The sequence below is a fragment of the Halichoeres trimaculatus genome, unplaced genomic scaffold (genome assembly GCF_033239565.1).
Source record: "Halichoeres trimaculatus isolate MK-OKI-2021-1 unplaced genomic scaffold, fHalTri1.1 fHalTri1_scaffold_7, whole genome shotgun sequence".
NCBI classification, from domain to species: Eukaryota; Metazoa; Chordata; class Actinopteri; order Labriformes; family Labridae; genus Halichoeres; species Halichoeres trimaculatus.
In genome coordinates, this window is record NW_027437185.1 from 28,879,235 (window position 1) to 28,897,828 (window position 18,594).

The 18,594-nt window shown below is 40.5% G+C and overlaps 1 protein-coding gene across 2 annotated transcripts in view; it reads left to right on the plus strand.

Moving 5' to 3' along the window:
- htr4 (5-hydroxytryptamine receptor 4) overlaps window positions 1-18,594 on the plus strand; it is a 185,890-nt gene that overhangs the window by 70,971 nt on the left and 96,325 nt on the right. For both annotated transcript variants that reach the window (XM_074674560.1, XM_074674561.1), the window contains one exon: window positions 14,651-14,764. In XM_074674560.1, coding sequence (XP_074530661.1) covers window positions 14,651-14,764 — 114 coding nt within the window. The remainder of the gene's footprint in view (window positions 1-14,650; window positions 14,765-18,594) is intronic.

Consider the following 18,594-nt stretch of genomic DNA (forward strand, 5'->3'; position numbering starts at 1 on the left):
CCTTTTGGCTGTGTCTTCACTCAATAATGCACTCAACTCTAAACTTAAGCCCCAGGCAGGACACTCTCAGAACAAAGTAACCTCTGAGAGTCCTAAAACGACAGGAGAGAGTTTGAACATACACTTGCTGCTCTTACTCCTCTTCATTTTATTATACTTCTGTCCTGGGTATTCTTGAAATAATAACACTGATTTTTTTTACTGCATAGACAGTGTTTTGTTAGCTGTTTGAGCCTATATTCAAGCAGATAAATGCAGTTCATCCCATACGAAGCTTTTCTATCATTTTTTTTTAACAAAACAAAGGAACCTAATGCTTTTAAGCTATAAGGTCATCCTTTACAGTCAAAACCAACCAGATCTAGAGGGTTTCAGCTGGATAGAGCTCTGACATTTTTTAGTAGTTCTCACTTTCCAGTCAGTCTGTTTAATATGGTTGCTTTGAGGAACAGTGTATTAGGACTTAGAAGTTTAGCCTCTATGGCTAAAATACACCAGATGCATCTGCAGTGTGTCTCTGTTCTGTTACAGCAAACAGATCAAATAGGTTTAATTCAAATCAATGTGTCAACTTACACTGGATCTGTACTGTTGCAGTATGTCTGCGTGGCTGCTGCTTTGTGTTGCAGGTAATACGCAGACATCCTATTTTTGAAGGATGTGGAGCTGTTAGGCAGGGGAGATCAAGCGGGAGAGGAAGTTGTGACCGGAAACTACCTAAAAACAGATTGTTATTTCAAAATAAAACAGACCATGTCAAAATCAGGAGCCAGACCAGGAGCAAGGTTGTAATAGTTAACTAAAACAAAACTAAAAATAAGCCTTGTTGCAAAATCAAAACTAAATAAAAACTAGAACGCCTGCTCTAAAACTAATTAAAACTAAACTGTAATGGAAAATAAAATGTCAAAACTACCTAAAACTAAACTATAATGACAAATGCAAAACTATTATAACCTTGACCAGGAGTCAACGGGTTTGAGGTTTTACAGCCTAACATGAATGAAGAGAGACTTATTGATGGAGTGGAAAGCACGGGAACTCCTCGGTCTGTGACTCCAGCTGTCTGTCAGTCAGGCAGCTTGTCGGACTGAACACCGGTGCAGCCGGTGTAAGTTGAGAGACACAGTGCAACGGAGTCACACTGCAGATGTATCTGGTGTATATCACGCATTATGGGCTCACCATCTCTGGACGTCAGGTTCTGTGTCACTGTTCTTCAGTTCAGTCACAGCTGTTTGCATAGGCACGGATTCTCCGTAGGTGCTTTGGGGCTGTAGAGCACCAACGGAGAATCCCAAGAACCCAAAGTGCAGAGCACATACGTATGCCAATCATGTAAATGCAGAGGTCATTACTTTCTTAGCCTCTGTTGCTATAAACTTTGTGTTGTAATTGGTCTCTTTTAAGCCCCATGATGAGCAATAAGAGCTGATTGATCATGCAAGCTGCTGCAGCTGATAACTGGCAGATTGGCATGTCATGATTTGTGTCAATAACTTTCAGAACTGCAGAAAGCTCCATCCTTGATGGCTTCATGAACAGTGCATTTTTCAACTATCAAGTCTTTGGGGAGCCTGTTTTTAGATTTCTTATAGCTCAAACTGTATTCTCTCTGTCCACTAGAGTCTGTTGCATTGATTAAATAGCACAAGAAGAAAAAAGAAAACTCTGTTGGTGTTGTGCGTCAAGTTTGCAGGAGACTATTTGACTATGTGCATGTTTGCTTTTATGCCAGTTGCTGCTGTAGTGTCTGTGCTAGCCTGTGCACTTAAGATGATATTGAATAACACAATGTGCTTAGCAGCTTTATTAAAGCGGCAGTCATGTAAATTTTGAGCACCCACCAACACAAACATAAATCGGCGCCTACGGCTGTTTGTCTCTGCTGCATTCATGACAGCTGTTGAGATACTGCTTTTGAGCCACTCTTCTCCAGATGACACTGTGTCCCTCCATCTTCCGTTCCTCTGGTGCTGTAGCTATGAGTGAAGGCTCATTTTCAGATGTACCAAGAGAAAGTATTTCTAATATCCCAGACTGACTTAAGACTGTCTTCTTCTTGTTTATGATGCAATTTGACATAATTTCCCTGGTGACTCTTATTCAGCGAGAGTGTTTCTTCTGCAATAAATTTGTCAGATCACGAACATTGAACATGAGACCTCACACTGGAAGCTGACTCTTCTGACTCATGCTGCCAGTTGGTTTATAATTCAGCCTCTTGGTGACTTAATGCCAACTGAACCTCATGAATAAAAAGGCTGTTCAGACTTTGAAATAGCATGAGACGTCAATCATGACTTTTAGACTCGGTAGTTATTTAGCAGTTTAGTCGTGACCATCTGACACAGCTGTGGGTGGCGGGGAGGATTTGGTGGTGTGTTAGGTCAGAAGTCAAACTTGACCCTAATGTGGGACTCATTCCCAGATTTCTCTTGTTGCATTAGGAGTAAAGTCAACATCATGGTTAGTCTAAAAAAATAAAAAAGGCTTGTAATTGGTGTGTTCACGTGTCTGTAAGTGTGTGGGAAGCTTTCCCGCCCTGAGCCTTTGGGAAACTGTTATGAAGTCAATTAAAGTCAAATAACTCGCAGCTCCTCTTGTTCCGAATGAATGCCTCCTGTTTCTGACACTAAGCTGAGCATGAAACACACAAGGAAAATGTAAATGTAGCTTCTAGATTCAGGACAGACACTCTCTTACATTTGTTTTCACCTGCTCTGAAACCAAAGAGGGCAAGATGAAGAAACCACCTGAGCCTCATTATTTCTGTCATATTTGAAGAAACATAAAGTCATCTGTGGCCTTTACTGACCTCTCTAAGTGAGTGGTATTTATAGAATTCACAGCATGACCTCCTCCACAAGTTTGGGGTTCAACCAGCTCAGTGTGTCAATTACAGTTGTCTTCACAGCTAAGAGAAGTGGACTGCTGAATTAGGGGTCAATTACACAGACTCAAGAGATCAAGCGTAATTACAATGCTGGTGCTGCTCTTGCCGTGTTCATTATCCTTAAATTAAATGTTTTGTTTTAGTTAGTGGAGCTGTGTTTGTTTCTACATACCAAAAACTGGTCTACAACTGTGACTAAGCTGCTATTACGAATGCTTTTCAGCACAATCACCAACAAATATTAGAGGCTGTATTTGTACTTTCACTTGTAAAAAGCACATATTTGCACATCTTGGTCTACCAGAATTTTTGCAACTACTAGAATGACCGTATCAGTCATTTTGTCTGCTCGGATATCATTTGCATATATTTTGGATAATCAATAAAAAAGATCTAAGGATGGATAACATAATCACACCCAGGTTCAAATTACTCAAACTGCAAAAAAAAAAAGATAATAATGTGTCATCAATTATTTTTTGAAGCACCCAGGAGTTTTTATGTGGTCTGGAAATCTCGCTGAAATCAACAGTGATGCATTTTGATAAGCCACTTAAAGGTTTAAAGCCAGCAGGATGGGATTTTTTGACAGAAAACACAACTCACACATGTACACAACTAAATCAGCAAAGAAATAAAGGTTTTCATTTTTAAAAACTATTATCCCCCCTCTCATTCGTTTTTAAAAAATACTTTCGTCCACACACAGCAGGCAAATCAGCTGATAAGTGCGGCTTGAGGCATGCCAAACACATATTTGGGTGCCAGCCAATCACAATGAGCCCCCATTATTCAGCTGTGAGGTTTGAGAACCAAAAACTTTGTATCCCAGCGTCTACATGAAACCATGAAACCATAGTTTTCCAAAATCTTCAAAAACATTGTTTTTAGTGGCATAAAGCTGCAGTTTTGTGTGGATGACAGGTGTAAATTTATAAAGATATATGCTGTTTCCTAGAGACCTGGCTATGTGTGGACATGGTCCAAAAAAAGGTACTGTTGTGTCCACAGGGGGCACTTGTGAACACTAACAGGAAATTCCTCACAAGAGCTTTGAAAAAGTCCTAGCATGGGCGCATTATAGCCATCTTTTCTTAATTTAAAAGAAAACTGTGGTTCTTTGTTTTTTGTTTGTTTGTTTTTGTTTGACTTGTTTTTTAAAATAAGTTTCCTGTCCCTAAATTGTAAGCAGTCCTGACTGAGCAGCAAGTTTGTTTCTTCACATTTAGCTACAACAGCTGACCCAGTGAGATACTGCTATGTTTGCCTCTGGTCTTACTCAGAGAAATTATTTATGTAGAACTGAAGTAGATATGTAAATATTTATGAAGCTTGTGCAGCATTTCCAGTATGTGACAGGTATCCTGCCGTTTTTTTTATCTTGCTTTTCCTTTGCTTATTTGTGCTAATTATGTAAACTATTGTAACACTTGAAAACATAAGGCTTTAACCTCATGCTGTAGGGTTTTTTTTTTATTTTAATTACTCATATTCACTGTTGTCCACATAAGGTCCCGTTTGCTATTTGATTCACTTTAAAACAAATTGTTAAAATCGTCGAAATCAGCATATTGGTGCATTTGTTTGTAAAAAGAAATCCATAATGTGGTGATATTGTCCTTATTTAACCCAACCAGCATGATGTCCTAGACTTAACTGAGTTCTACCACAAGACAAATATCACACAGAGACACTCACATGACCCAGGGGTGCGTTTCTATTCTGAACACTCTCTGGAGCGTAAAGTGTGAGGACAGTTTGTGGACATTTATCGTCCTCTGCCTCCACCACTGGTCACACATCATTAACTGTCCTGTTCAGGAAGTCTAGGTCATCACATTACGCACAGGAAACCATCTCAGGAGTGTTATTGGCCTGAATGGACTTGGCTACTATCACTGAGTTACACAGTAAGGGAAAAGCAAACTAGTATAAACCAAAACTTCATTGCTCAGCTTTTGTGAGAGTCACTGTTAAAGTTTTTGTGGAGGTCTGAGTTCTGTTTGACGCTCAGCTGAATATGTGAGCCTGCATGGAGTCTGAATATATGATGTGAAACTGTGTGTATGTGACTGATTGCAATTTCGGAGAGCTTGATGATAATGATTGCTCCTCTTGTTTTGCAGTTCATCTTGTGCAGGTGGTGTTTATCTCTTTTCAAACAGATCTCTTCTGATTTTGTAAAATTTTGTCTGAATTTTGATTGTTTTCATGCTTACAAAGTAAACTCAAATGCTCTGATTACTTCATTGCTTGTGCACAAGTACCACCAACACCTTTTCAGGTCATAATGAAGAATTTATGTTTAGAAAGATGTTAAGCCTTTATATCTTTAAGTGATCTGTTTGCACTGATGCTTTGTTAAAGAACTCTGAGACAACAAGATGGACTTATCGGGTTTTGGACGGTAAACAAAGGTCAGCTTGGAGCTGCAGGGAAGTCGAGGGAGTTGCACAAACTTGACATTTACAATCATAACGATCAGTGCACAGAGCAGGTTTTAATGGGCATCACTGAGCTGAGTAAACAATAGGATGAACACTCTGCTGGTACAAATCCTCACTGCAGCCAAGAACATCCTGTTAATGATGGCTGCTAAATGTCAAGTCAGGTTACTGGTGCTACATTTCCTTGTTTTGTTTTGCTGAATCACTTTGTTCGATGTCTGAAAAGGGAACCAGTAGATCTTTAAAAGCAGATCTTGCACACATACTGTACTTTTCTATAATCTTCAAATGTTAGGACAGAAATGTGCTGCATTTCAGAGGAGAAGATGTTATTCTGGTCGTGTGTTTCCATTTTTTCACAGTCCCTGGTCACTATCAGGAAAAAGAGAGAGGACGGCCATTTCTTTTCTCTCACACTGGACTAAATGTCACTAACAGTGTTCATCACACCATGAGTCACAGCTGTCAGGCTTTAAATTGCCAGTTTTCCACCTGTCACAGAAACTGGGATATTCTTTCTGGTTCTTCCTCTGTCGAAACTTAACATCAAAACTCTTTTCTCCTGCACTTATTTACACTTTAAGCCTCATTTTCTGAAATAAGGGAAAGATTTTTTTTAAAAGAAGTGTAACAGTAACAAAACTCCTTTAGCTGTGTGTAGAAGCTGAAACCTGTTATTCAGAGGTGAACCCCAGCTCTAGCAGCTGCTTAAGAATTTCTCACCACAAAAAGAAAAATAAGCTTCTGGGGTCAGGAGAATATAATGCAGGTGTGAGAACGAATTACTGAACAGCAATTTTAAGCTAGACAGCTGAACAAGATGTCAGAAGGTAAACAGAGAAAAGATCGTAATGAAACTAAAAAGCTATAAGTGATGTTTGATTTATTGATCCTGGAGCTAGAGGAATGTTAAAGTTTATTTTAAAAGATAACATTCAGGTGTTGGGTTGAATAGTTTCATGCCTGTGTTTGTTGCTTGGTTTATTTTTAAGCCCTGGTTAGAAAAAAAAAAGTGCAAGGTTTTCAGATTAATCGAGGATGATGAACTTGTACTGAAGTTCAGAACTTATCGTTTCTCTGGTGAGTTTTTTTTCTTCTTTTCATTTGAGGAAAACGACATGAATACCTGAGCAGGTCATCTCAATAAAAAAGGAGCACAAAAAACCTTTTTAGCATGCAGGCGGGATAATGCTCATTTCTGTTCATTCCTATTAAATAAAAAATCTCATCAACAAAGCAGCGAACTCCTTTCCTCTGATTTATCATCCTTTGTGAATATTTTCCAGCTGAGTGAACCACCTGCTTTCATAATTTAGTTTCATTCCCGAGCTGCTGTGCTCCTGTAATTATTCTCTTCTTTTGGACTCCACTTTCATCTCTCGTGTTTGGAGCTGGCAGGAGAGAATCTGTCATTCGCTGACCCTCTGCCCCTCTGACACATTTTCTCCTGTTTTAGACGCTGAGAAGCGGTGTTTGATGAGACTTTGGATGGCACCCATTGCCTCTGGTTGCACTCCGTATAATAGCGTGCTTGTGTTTTCCTGCTGAGAGGGAGCGTCAGTGTCCAGACATCCATTGTTTGTAATTAGGGATTCCTACTGAGGTCCTCAGCACCCTCCTGAGCTGTTTTTTTTTGTTTGTTTGTTTTTTAGAGACAATGTAAATTTGAGGGTCTGAGACAGGGGTCTGGTGTATCCAATGACGTCATGTTTGGGAGAGCAGCAACAAAAAAAAAGAAAAGAAAACAGGCTTGAATGATGTGAAATGTGGGACAGTGTGAGACCAAGTCATGGGATTAGACAATTTACGTTCCAAATTACACTGACTCACCTCTCACAAGTAATAAATCTACTCATTCCAGCCTCTCAGATGACTTACAATATAAGTTGTCTTAATGAAAAAAACAGCCCCAGGGTAAAAATGTATTCCTGGCACAGGCTGGTGCTCCTTCTCTGGGAGCTGTTGAAGGCTTTCCTCATCACTGCTGGTATCCATGAGAGGTAATTGACTTTAATTTCTATTAAACCCACGTAATCTTGAGCCATTTTGGACCCATCTGTAGCCACATGAGAGGCTCAGAGCAACCACCGCAGCTGTCAGGCACGTGTGGTCTGGTGTCATGAAATAAAGACCTACAGACTGCTTTTGATGGCTGCCGGGGAAATGACACATGAACTTCATCAGGAGACTGGGCTTTAACAAGGATTGAGCTTTCCATTTAAACACACACATCATATGTTTTCTACATTCAGCTGAAGCTTTTGGCCCCGTTCTAACCAAGAAGCCCAGTTTACTTTGACTTTCATGTACATTTAAGAAAGAAAGTAAAGAAACTTTACACAAATTCCAACCATAGCCTGCCCGGTGTGACCACATCTTAAGAAAGCCGGCTTCAGCGGATTACAGCAGGAGAGAGTTGAGACTGTTGCAAACTTTTTTTTAAGTTATTTTACATAAACAATGACTACTGGACCTCTTAATTCTTTTACTCTTTGCTACAGAAACCAATCACCGCAAAATGATGTACGGGGGATGGCGTTTTACTTTTTGGTAATTGATTTGGACTCAAAGGTCATCCACCTTGAATAGAAAGCACTAATCATCCATCTTCCTACTCCACAAAATTATTCCAAATGAGTGTTTGAAACTCCACCACTTTTAGGCCCCGTTAACATGACAACATTTCACCTGAAAACGCTAAAACGCAGTGAAAAAGATCTGCATTTACACGGAAACGCTGAGGGACTGAAAGTGCTGTAGTAAGCATGCCAGGCCTGCAGGTGGTGCTATAACTGTCTTGTCCAGAAGCAGCTTCTGGGAGATCTCCACCGAAGTAGAGTTTCGCCGATCATCTAGTGTATTGAGGAATACTAAGTGCAGAAGTGGAGTAACAGTTGCACATTTTGTTGAAGGACAGTCAGCAGATACAGCAGATTGAGCAGCACAAGCACAACACAGGAGTTTGCGACGATCGTAACAACTGTACTGTTGTCCTGTTGTATGTGCTCGCGCGAAGCGGAGTGTGATGTCAGCATTTCCACTGAAAACGCAGGCGTTTCTGTTTCCACGGCAACGATGTCGGTAGCGTTTCAGAAAAATCCCACTCTGGGGGCAACAAATCTTAAAAGTTTGCATTTTAGGTCGGCTGAAACACTGTTTCCGTGTAAACGCGAGGCTGAAACGCAACAAAACTTGTGCATTTCAGCCTAAAACCGTCGTTGTGTAAGCAGCCCCTTAGCATAGCTCTGGCGACACTCTTGATTTAGTAGCACTGCACTTTTTCCCACTTTAATGCTACATTTTTTAAGCTATCCTTTGGTCAGAGAACTTATTTAAAAAGAAGCCTACAGAAGTGAGTAAGAAGAAAATGAAAGGCAGATGAAATGAAAGGTAATCAACTGCTAACTCGTTTTAAGACTGACTGAGCAGTTGATTACCTAGCATGACATAAAAAAGCTGCTTTTATCACCTTTAAAGTCTGATCTATGTGCAGATATTTTTACCATATTCACCTTGATTTGTGGAGACCTTAGAAGACGGTCACTTCTGTGCAATCAGCTCACCTCAGCCGACTCAACAGTTCATGCAGAATGACTCAAGTCGAGCTGTCGGACCTGTGATTTCTCACTTTGGCTCACACAGGGAGCCCTCGGCATGCAGCCTCAACTGTCAGGAGGTCTGTGCCGACCACAGAGGCTCGTTGGCTGCCAGTCATTTTTTAAAAAGGCTTCTGCTCTTTAGATCCAATCAGCAGCACTTCAGCAGCTCATTCAGAACCGACACCTGATATGGAGCCACTCCAAAGGCTAAAGCCCAGCTCCAGAGAAGCTGCAGGAGTGATATGGAAGCTATTCTGAGGCAGTGAGAGGATCTGTTAATTCATTTCACATTCAGAAAAAAATCTTTTAAGAATTTTTCTTTACTTCTGAGAAGATTAAGCTTAAAGTTTGGTATAACATGTCTTTATGCAGCAGCTGAGGGAATCAGCTGTCAGTTTACATGTCTGGAGGAGGGTTTTTCCTGGTTACCTCTCGTCTGTCTCTGAACCCTTAATTGGACTTGCTGCTCGGTGATTGCCCACCAGAAATTCAGCTTAGCTGCAGGTCAAAGTTCATGTGTCAGATGTTGACAAAGTTTCCAGTTTCAATCAGTACCTCAATGGTTCTTCATTTCAACAGACTCTCTTCAACAAACGGTCTCAGTTATATTAAAGCCAAATTTAAGACCGAGCAACGGTGTGCAGGAGACCTTCATACATCTGGAAATTCAATCTAGAGCATGGGGTTCTGTCCAAAAAAAAGGGCAAAAGAAAATATAAGATTAGAACATACCAGCTACCATAAAAGGCACCAACACTGTGGACTGTTTTCTTGCAGGTCTGTTTCAGCCCTCTGGAGGTATGGGTTGATGTTTTTTAAACGCACATTCAATTTGAAGAGAGATATATAAAGCAAGCTCTTTGCAAGATTGTGCTTTTCAGAGTACAAAATGAGTTTATTTGTTGTGAATTTATTGAGTTTGTGTAGAGTTTGGGCTGCTGTTTAAGAAGATGGCATGATAGAAACTGTGCATGATACAGAAACTTGATTAGACATCACCTGGTAATTTACCAGTAATCATGCAAAGCAACAAAGTCTCACTTTCTCCTCTACCTGAAGCTTGCTCAGCAGGCTTAAAATTCTGCAGGTTGGCTCCAATGAGACAAATCCTGCTGGCAGTTATTCCTGTCTCACAAGTAAAAAGTAATTGTTTAATTTGAGACTAAACCAGTAAAGTTTTCTGGTTACACCCGTGAGGGATATCCAGTTTTCGTCAAATATGCTGCTCTGCCTGAAGGTCAAGGCATTGACTAGGGGCTATGGGCATCTCAAGCATTTATATGCACTGGTCAACAAAGTATTAATGCTCTCTTCTTCTCCTGTTTTTTTATTGGTAGTTGGCAAGCAGCTCTCTCAGAGAGGTAACAGTCAGTGTGTGCCAGCTGTCACAAGCTATTTGTTTCTTTACAGATTAATGACTATTGAGTATTTGAAAATTTTGATTCATCCCTGGCATTGACCAATCAGATGTCAACCCACGGCTCATTCCATTAGGAGGTTAACTGGTTGGAGATGGTGGGTTGGATGACTTCCCACACTGCAAGTGCAATAGACCAGTACAGGACCAGTGTTTGCCTCTGCTTTAAAAAAGAAGGATGTGATGTGCTGAAGGAGAGTCCTACAATCAAGTGCTGTGAACAAAAACCAGCCAAGGGAAAAATGTGTGTTTGTGTTTGGAAGATTACAAAGGTCAGGTCTACGAGCGAGAAGAAATAAAAACTCCTCACTTGTCCTTCAACAGTGTAGAGGACTGCGGTTGTTCCCATGCAGCTTCCAGGTAACAATGTTGCCGCTGAGTCAGAGTTTCCTGCCTAATAAATCTTATTTTACCAAACCTTTAACATCAGACAGCTGGGTGCTGAGCTTAATTGTTCTCGAAGAATCAAGAAGCAGATGCCAGCAGCTTTAAAGTCCAATGCTGACGGGCAACTACTGATCAGTTAGTGTCCTGAAAGCTTAGGGAGATACTCCTCCTTCCGCTTGCATTGTCAGATCAGTCAGGCCCGGCTCTAGCGTAAAGAGGACATTTGTATGCAGGCTAACACTCCTCCTGCTGCCGCTGCTGCTGTGTCAGAAGCTGCTCATGAAAATAATATTCCTATCAGTGTCTCATTTAGGGGAAAGGTCGGACTGTGTGGCCGACAAATGTGAGATGAAAGAAGATTAGTGTGACACCAGTGAGGTGGTGCCAGCAGCTTATTTTGGTATTGATGAGTGTGTTGAAGCTGTCAGTGTTCCCATTTGGTCTGATTAGAGCGCTGGCACTGCTGATCAAAGAATGAGCCTCATTTCACTCTTTCACTTTGCCTTTGAACTTCTGATGGTGTGAGTAAGATAATTTGGCAGATAAGGATGTCGTGTGTAGCTCTCGACTCAAGCTTTGAATCACTAAGTAAAGACGTGTATTAGCATATTACAGAAAACTTCTAGTGTAAATCAAACAGGCCCAGAATGAAAAAGCCAGAATATGCTTTGGAGACCTTGCTCCTGCTGTTTGAAGACATTAGCAGCAGTGCATTTCTGCACCCGCTCCCTACCTGTCAATCCTTCAAATGCACGCGCCCACAAGCCTCAGGAGGATAACTGTAATGCATTACCAATGTCAAACAAATCTGAGATTAAACAACTCACTTCCAGAGTGCTTTCAAACCACACAGCTCTCTCTTTCTGAGAACTCTGATTCATTACTCATGTTGAAGCTACCTTGAGACGTATAGTTGAAACCGTGCCAAGGTTAGATGTAATGGAGCTAAAATGTAAAGTTGGCAGATTCATGCCATAATATATATATATATATATATAATGTACCCCGTGGTGAATAGTGAATCAGCGCCCTGCATCTGTTCTTCTATCGTTCTTTATCCTGGATGAGAGGAAATATGACCTTGGTATTTTTTGTCACATGAGATAAAAAGGATTCATATCAAAGAGTCCTTGAAAAATGATCCATATGTTGTAAGTCACTCTGCATGAGCAAGATGTGAGTCAGGGAAAAATTAAGTTGACTGTATGTCACTGAGGACAAAAAGTTGGGCTTGAAGAAGGGACTGTGAGAACTGTTACTTCAGAATTTACTATTTATACATCCATCATACTAACAAAGACATACTGTATGCTCACCTCAACAGGATTTGCATGAGCCTACAAGGACAGACTCAGCCAAAAGCACAATAACTAGCTTAGGCACACATTGCTAGTACCGGGTTGGACCCTTTTACCTTCAGAACCGCCTTAATCCTTCGTGGCATAGATTCAACAAGGTACTGGAAACATTCCTCAGAGAGTTTGGTCCATATTGACATGATAACATCACACAGTTGCTGCAGATTTGTCGGCTGAACATCCATGATGAGAATCTCCTGTTCCACCACATCCCAAAGGTGCTCTATTGGATTGAGATCTGGGGGCCTGTGGAGACCATTTAAGTACAGGGAACTCATTGTCATGTTCAAGAAACCAGTCTGAGAGGATTCTAGCTTTATGACACGGAGCGTTGACCTGCTGGAAGTAGCCATCAGAAGATGGGTACACTGTGCTCATAAAGGGATGGACATGGTCAGTAACAATACTCAGGTAGGCTGTGGACTTTAAACCATGCTCAGTTGGTACTAAGGGGCCCAAAGTGAGCCAAGAAAATACCCTCCACACCATTACACCACCAGCAGCCTGAACCTTTGATACAAGGCAGGATGGATCCATGCTTTCATGTTGTTGACGCCAAATTCTGACCCTACCATCTGAATGTGGAGCAGAAATCCAGACTCATCAGACCAGGCAACGTTTTTCCAATCTTCTATTGTCCAGTTTTGTTGAGCCTGTGTGAATTGTAGCCTCAGTTTCCTGTTCTTAGCTGACAGGAGGGTCACCCGGTGTGGTCTTCTGCTGCTGTAGCCCATCTGCCTCAAGGTTGGACGTGTTGTGCGTTCAGAGATGCTCTTCTGCAGACCTGGGTTGTAACCAGTGGTTGTTTGAGTTACTGTTGCCTTTCTATCAGCTCCAACCAGTCTGTCCATTCTCCTCTGACCTCTGGCATCAACAAGGCATTTTGGCCCACAGAACTGCCACTCACTGGATATTTTTTCTTTTTGGGACCATTCTCTGTAAACCCCAGAGATGGTTGTGTGTGAAAATCTCAGTAGATCAACAGTTTCTGAAATACTCAGACCAGCCCGTCTGGCACCAACAACCATGCCATGTTCAAAGTCTCTTAAATCACCTTCCTTCCCCATTCTGATGCTCAGTTTGACCAGCAACAAATCGTCTTGACCATGTCTCCATGCCTTAATGCACTGAGTTGCTGCCATGTGATAGGCTGATTAGAAATTTGCGTTACTGAGCAGTTGTACAGGTGTGCCTAAGAAAGTGGCCGGTGAGTGTAAAACCAGTAGTAACTACCACACAGGACTCACTGCACAGGTACGTTCAACTCAAGCCAGCAGCACAACAGCAAAAAAGCTCCATTAACACTGTCACTACATGAACCACCTGCTGGGAGGTCTTCAGCAGCCAGCGGCTCTACTTTCCCTCACGTTCGCTTCTATAATCAGGCTGCTGCTGAGCTGAGGATTTTCCTACACCTCCAAGATTGGGGCTTGTAGACTGTAGAACTCAATGTGGCACCAGTTGAGGGGTGCTTTATTTTGCTCTTTTCTGATGCACCTTTTCACTTATATTGTTCCATTTCATTGCTTGTTGTTAATGCCAGTTGACCCTAAGTCTAAAGGTTGGCAGTGCAATCTCACCTGCCGAGGTCACAAGCCAAAGAGATCTAAAGGCAAGGCACTGGACCCTGAATTGCTTCTTGTGTAAAAGACAGTGGTGTGTGGATGGGATTTAGTCTGTGTTGATTGGTCCTTTAAAAAACTCTTTGCCACCAGTGTATGAATTGGCCTGACTCTGCAAAGGACAGGTTGCCTATTCTGATCATTTTTGAGTTTTCTTTTTATCACAGGGGCTGTTACAATTTCTGCCTCCAACATAGCTGCAGGTGGGCCAACTCGTATGGTATTTACCAGAATTGCTAGATTGCTTGTTTGGGCTTGTGTTCAGCTTTTGTTGTTGTTAAAGTTCATGCTTTTGAGCCAGTTCCTTCTCTCTTTATTACTAGCTTAACACAAATATAAAATGCTTTCATCTGTTGTTTGATGAATACACATATTTAGGTGATTTCATAGATGCACAAATATAGACGGTGGATGAAATATAAAACATTTCTCACTCAAAAAAATTTGAGTCCTGCATCTCCCTTGATGGTTGACCAAAAAGGCCACCTTCAGACGGACCAAATATCAGTTTTCAACATTTGACCTTGGACCTGTAGTAAATTCAGCGCAATACATCCATCATACTCTGCAGATGTATCATTAAAAGTTAATCATGTTGATTTACATTTGATTTATATTTAGTTTATAAGCTACGGGGTCTGTATTGCAAATGAATCCAGCTTCCAGCTCCTGAAGAAGCTCTCTGCCTCATTTAAGTTTTCATTTCCAGTGACTGCACCAATACCTGATCTTCATTTAAAATAGTTGGGTCAAGCAATCAGAGACCCAGGATTACTTTCTGTTGATGGAGCTGCACACAAGGAAAATGATGCATAAAAAAATAGACAGATTTTTATATCAAGCATTAGGTTTACTGAAGGAAACAGACTGTTGTCTCACTTTGCAGATGTATACTCATGTGCTGCTGTTTTGTCTTTTTTTTAGCGACAGCATGCCAAAGCGGATGGCCCTGATCTGCTTCCTGTCTCTGGTCATGCTGATGAGCATCCTGGGAAACCTGCTGGTCATGGTTGCCGTCTGCAAAGACAGACAACTCAGGTAAGGCTATGCTTTGTGTTCCTGCCCTTAACATCTTTATTCATTTCTCTTTTGTTTTGACATATACTGTTTATTTCTTTCCTTTCATAAAGGTAAAAATATTCCCTGACCTTGGACGGTGGGGTCGGGGATTTGAGTTAATCATAATGTCAGAATGTATTAGTTTGGTCCCGAATTAATGCAACAGTGTAATAAGATTTAACTAAGTTTCTGAAATTTAAGTCCTGTGTTTAACCTTGAAATGACATAAAAAGAAAATAGTAAATCGTGTGGAGCTTTTTTGATTAAACAACACAATAATCACAAAATACTGTGCTTGTTTATATCGAGGTAGTTGAGCATTATACTGGCTGCCACTACTCCTGCTAGTGGCAGGTCTTCAGACTGTAAAACTGAAATCTTATCAAGTGTTTTTGTCTTATTTTAAATAAAAAATGTCTTATTATACTAATATTAGCCACATTTCACTTATCAGTTCAGAAAAATGACATGTTTCTAGTTATTTAAAGAAAAAAATTAGCTTTGAATTGCTTATAACAAGTAAAAATAAATCTGCTCATGGAATAAGAAAAATTTGCCCAGGGCTAGATGAATGTCTTCACACAAGTAACTTTTCTCTTATTCCATTGGCAGATTATTTTAACATGTTACAAGCAATTCAGACCTCTTTTTTTTCTTTAAGTAGCCTGAAACAAGACATTTTTTTTTGGACTGGTCACGTAAATATGGTTCATATTAAGTCTAAAAAGACATTTTCTACTATAAATAAGACAAAACCACTTGATAAGATTTCATTTTTTTCCAGTGTACTATATAAATTGGATAGAACATTTGGACATTATTTCTGTTCAGTAATGAAAAATATACACTTCTCTTTAAACCAACAAGTAATTGCAATGACAGCTTCTCAGGTTGACAATGTTTGGTAATTTTGCCAACTTCATGTGGGCATTTTCACTTAAACTACAAAACCAAAGAGAACAACTATATTATGGTTTTACCTGCAGGTTTTTACATATTGACAGTCACACTGAGTCAGATGAAGTTAGAATACAGTTTTTTGCATGCAGGATTAACTGAGTGCCTATAGTTTGCTAAAGTAAAGTATTGGCTTAAGTTTTTGTTCTCCTTCTCATAACGTATGTAAAATATATTTCCCCTCTTTTCCTTTTAAGTAATCTTAGCTTTGAAACCTCAGCACTATTTTAATCAGAGTTTACAGCCAGTTGAACAGTGTTGGTTGTAACTCTTGCCTGTATTAGATTCGCATTATCTTATGGGACTATTAAAATGTTACTAACACATAAAGTCTGATCTAAATCAAGAACGAGGCTCCTATCAGGCTCCCTTTGAGCTTGAGTAAAGCTGATGCCCTGGTGTGCTGCACTCAGATTGTCTGTGTGTATTAAAGTCACGGTAAGGGAATGAATGGGTGTGTGCATTTGAGTGTTAAAGTGAGACAAATTTAGAAAGGATGCTTGTGAGAGGGAAAGAGTGTAAAGTAAGTAGAGCGAAGAAAACACAGTTGAGTAATACATCAGCGGTTTCTAAAACAAGACTTTAAGACGTGAATTCCCTCGGCGGTGAACATTCAGAAGAATAAATTTCAAAAACAACATAAAAGAAATGAAAACATGTCCCACAATCTATGAAGACACACTACACAAAGATCTGCTTGCTGTACAGCCAAACTACGACAGAGGCAGAGCAGGCAGGTCACCGTGAGGACGGCTGGTGCTGAGGGAGCCGCTGTCACCTTGATGATTCATTCTTCTTCTCCACCTCTTCTCTCCACCTATTATTTCTCTTTCTCCTCTTCCCATATGCCTCTCTGCCTCTTCTTCCTCTTTCTCTTCCTGTCGCTGAGTGTCAAACAGCTTGTCAGATCCCCCTCACTGTTTTTTCTTTTTTTGTGTCACTTGAAAGCTCACGATGACCTTTTTTCTCAGTATGTTAGTAAGATGTGTGTTTGTGTGTGTCAGGTGGAAAGCGGGTGCTTGTGAAAAGAAAGAAAGAGAGATTTTATACGGGCAGAATTTTTGTGTATGCCTGTGCTTTTTGTGTGAATGACAGTAATTGAAGTGAGGTTTCATTCCTGTGTATAATTGCCTACAGGCAGTGTGTGTGTGTGTGTTTGTGTGTATAAAACTGTGTGTGTATTTAAGAATGTAGATGAGTGACAAAGTCACCGCTGTGATTTCTCACTTCCCTGAGGAGAGAACGATGACAAACCATATTTGTTCCTCCATGCCTCATTGTCTCTCTGTCCAGTGGGACATGTGCGCTCAATCACACACATGCATACACACACATACACACACACACACACACACACACACACACACACACACACACACACACACACACACACACACACACACACACATATATAAGGAGAAAAATAGAACAAGAAATCCACCAGCAAACTTGCAGATGTGAAAAATATCCACATGCAGAATATGCTGACAAACTGCAAGACACAAAAACAGGTTCAGAAACAACTCCTGGGTGATGGTGTCCCATGGGTGGCAGAATACAGAAACATTTCTCTGAGCACGTCATTACAAACCAACAAAACTGCTCAGTGTTTGCATAACCACCATTAAACTTTCAGTTTATTTTTTACAGCGTTATCCAGTCTGCTGACGTTTTCAAAATCAGTCAGTATTTTGAAATTGTTTGCAGCAATTTTCCTGCTTTATTTTCAGCAATCTTCATTTGAGACTTTTTCATTTTGAGGACAAACAACAACTTCTTCTTTTTAAAAAGCTTTCCATTGCAATACTAAAAAGGAAAACGAGTGAGGGGAAAGTACAAAAGGATAGAGAAGTAAGACAAGAAAGAATAAACAAAACAGTAGGCAAAATACATACCTATACACACCCATACATTTTCATATGCCTTCAAAGATACATATGCATGCAGATGCACATTTGTTCATGAACATGCAAACATGCATCCTTGCAAAAAATGTAAGATACAAATGTATTGATACAAATGTGCAGGACCCTGATAAGTAAGAAGAAACGTGCACATATGCATACACGCTTAAACACACAAGTGAGAGAAAAACCAAAACAAACATCAAAAAAAGCACAGGATGCTCATGTTAACCTGTAATGGAGCGGGTTTAAGGATTCCACTCATTGTGTAGGTGTGTTGTCAACAGAAGAGTTCAGTACAGTCAAAACCTGTTGGCTAGCTGGTAAAGGTAGTTTACGCGTCTTCTTGTGCCTCCCAGCATTAATCCACTTTATGTCTCTTTAGGCTCAAAACACACAAAAAAATATTTTCAGAAGTGTCACAAAATTATCCTGAAGCTTCAGTATAAGCAAAAACTTCACGTACACGGACATGGTATAAATGGTGACTCCACTGCTGGCTATTGTTTAACTGAACTACGCCCAAGCCACACCCCTATCAGTTTCCTCCCAACACCACAGTAACTCGAACAAGTCCCAAAATCTGCAGCCAAACATCACACCAAAATTAAGTTCTGGCTGTATCAACAAACCCATTTCTTTTGGGAAAATAATAACAATTCAAAATTTATGCAGAGCGCAATATCAATACCGCACTAAAACAACTACAACCTGTCTCATAGCTCTGTGATTGACTGGCAACCAGCCCAGGGTGTACCCCGCCTCTCGCACAATGACATCTGGGGTAGACTGCAGCCTGAACAGGATAAGCAGCTCGGAAAATGAATGAATAAATGAACTTGTCAACAATCTTGTGTCGACTTGGTTTATATTTATATTTTGAAAGTCACTGGATGTTTTGATGTGGTGTCAGTGCACAAGTTCCTGTCCTACTCAGTCTGCTCGGTG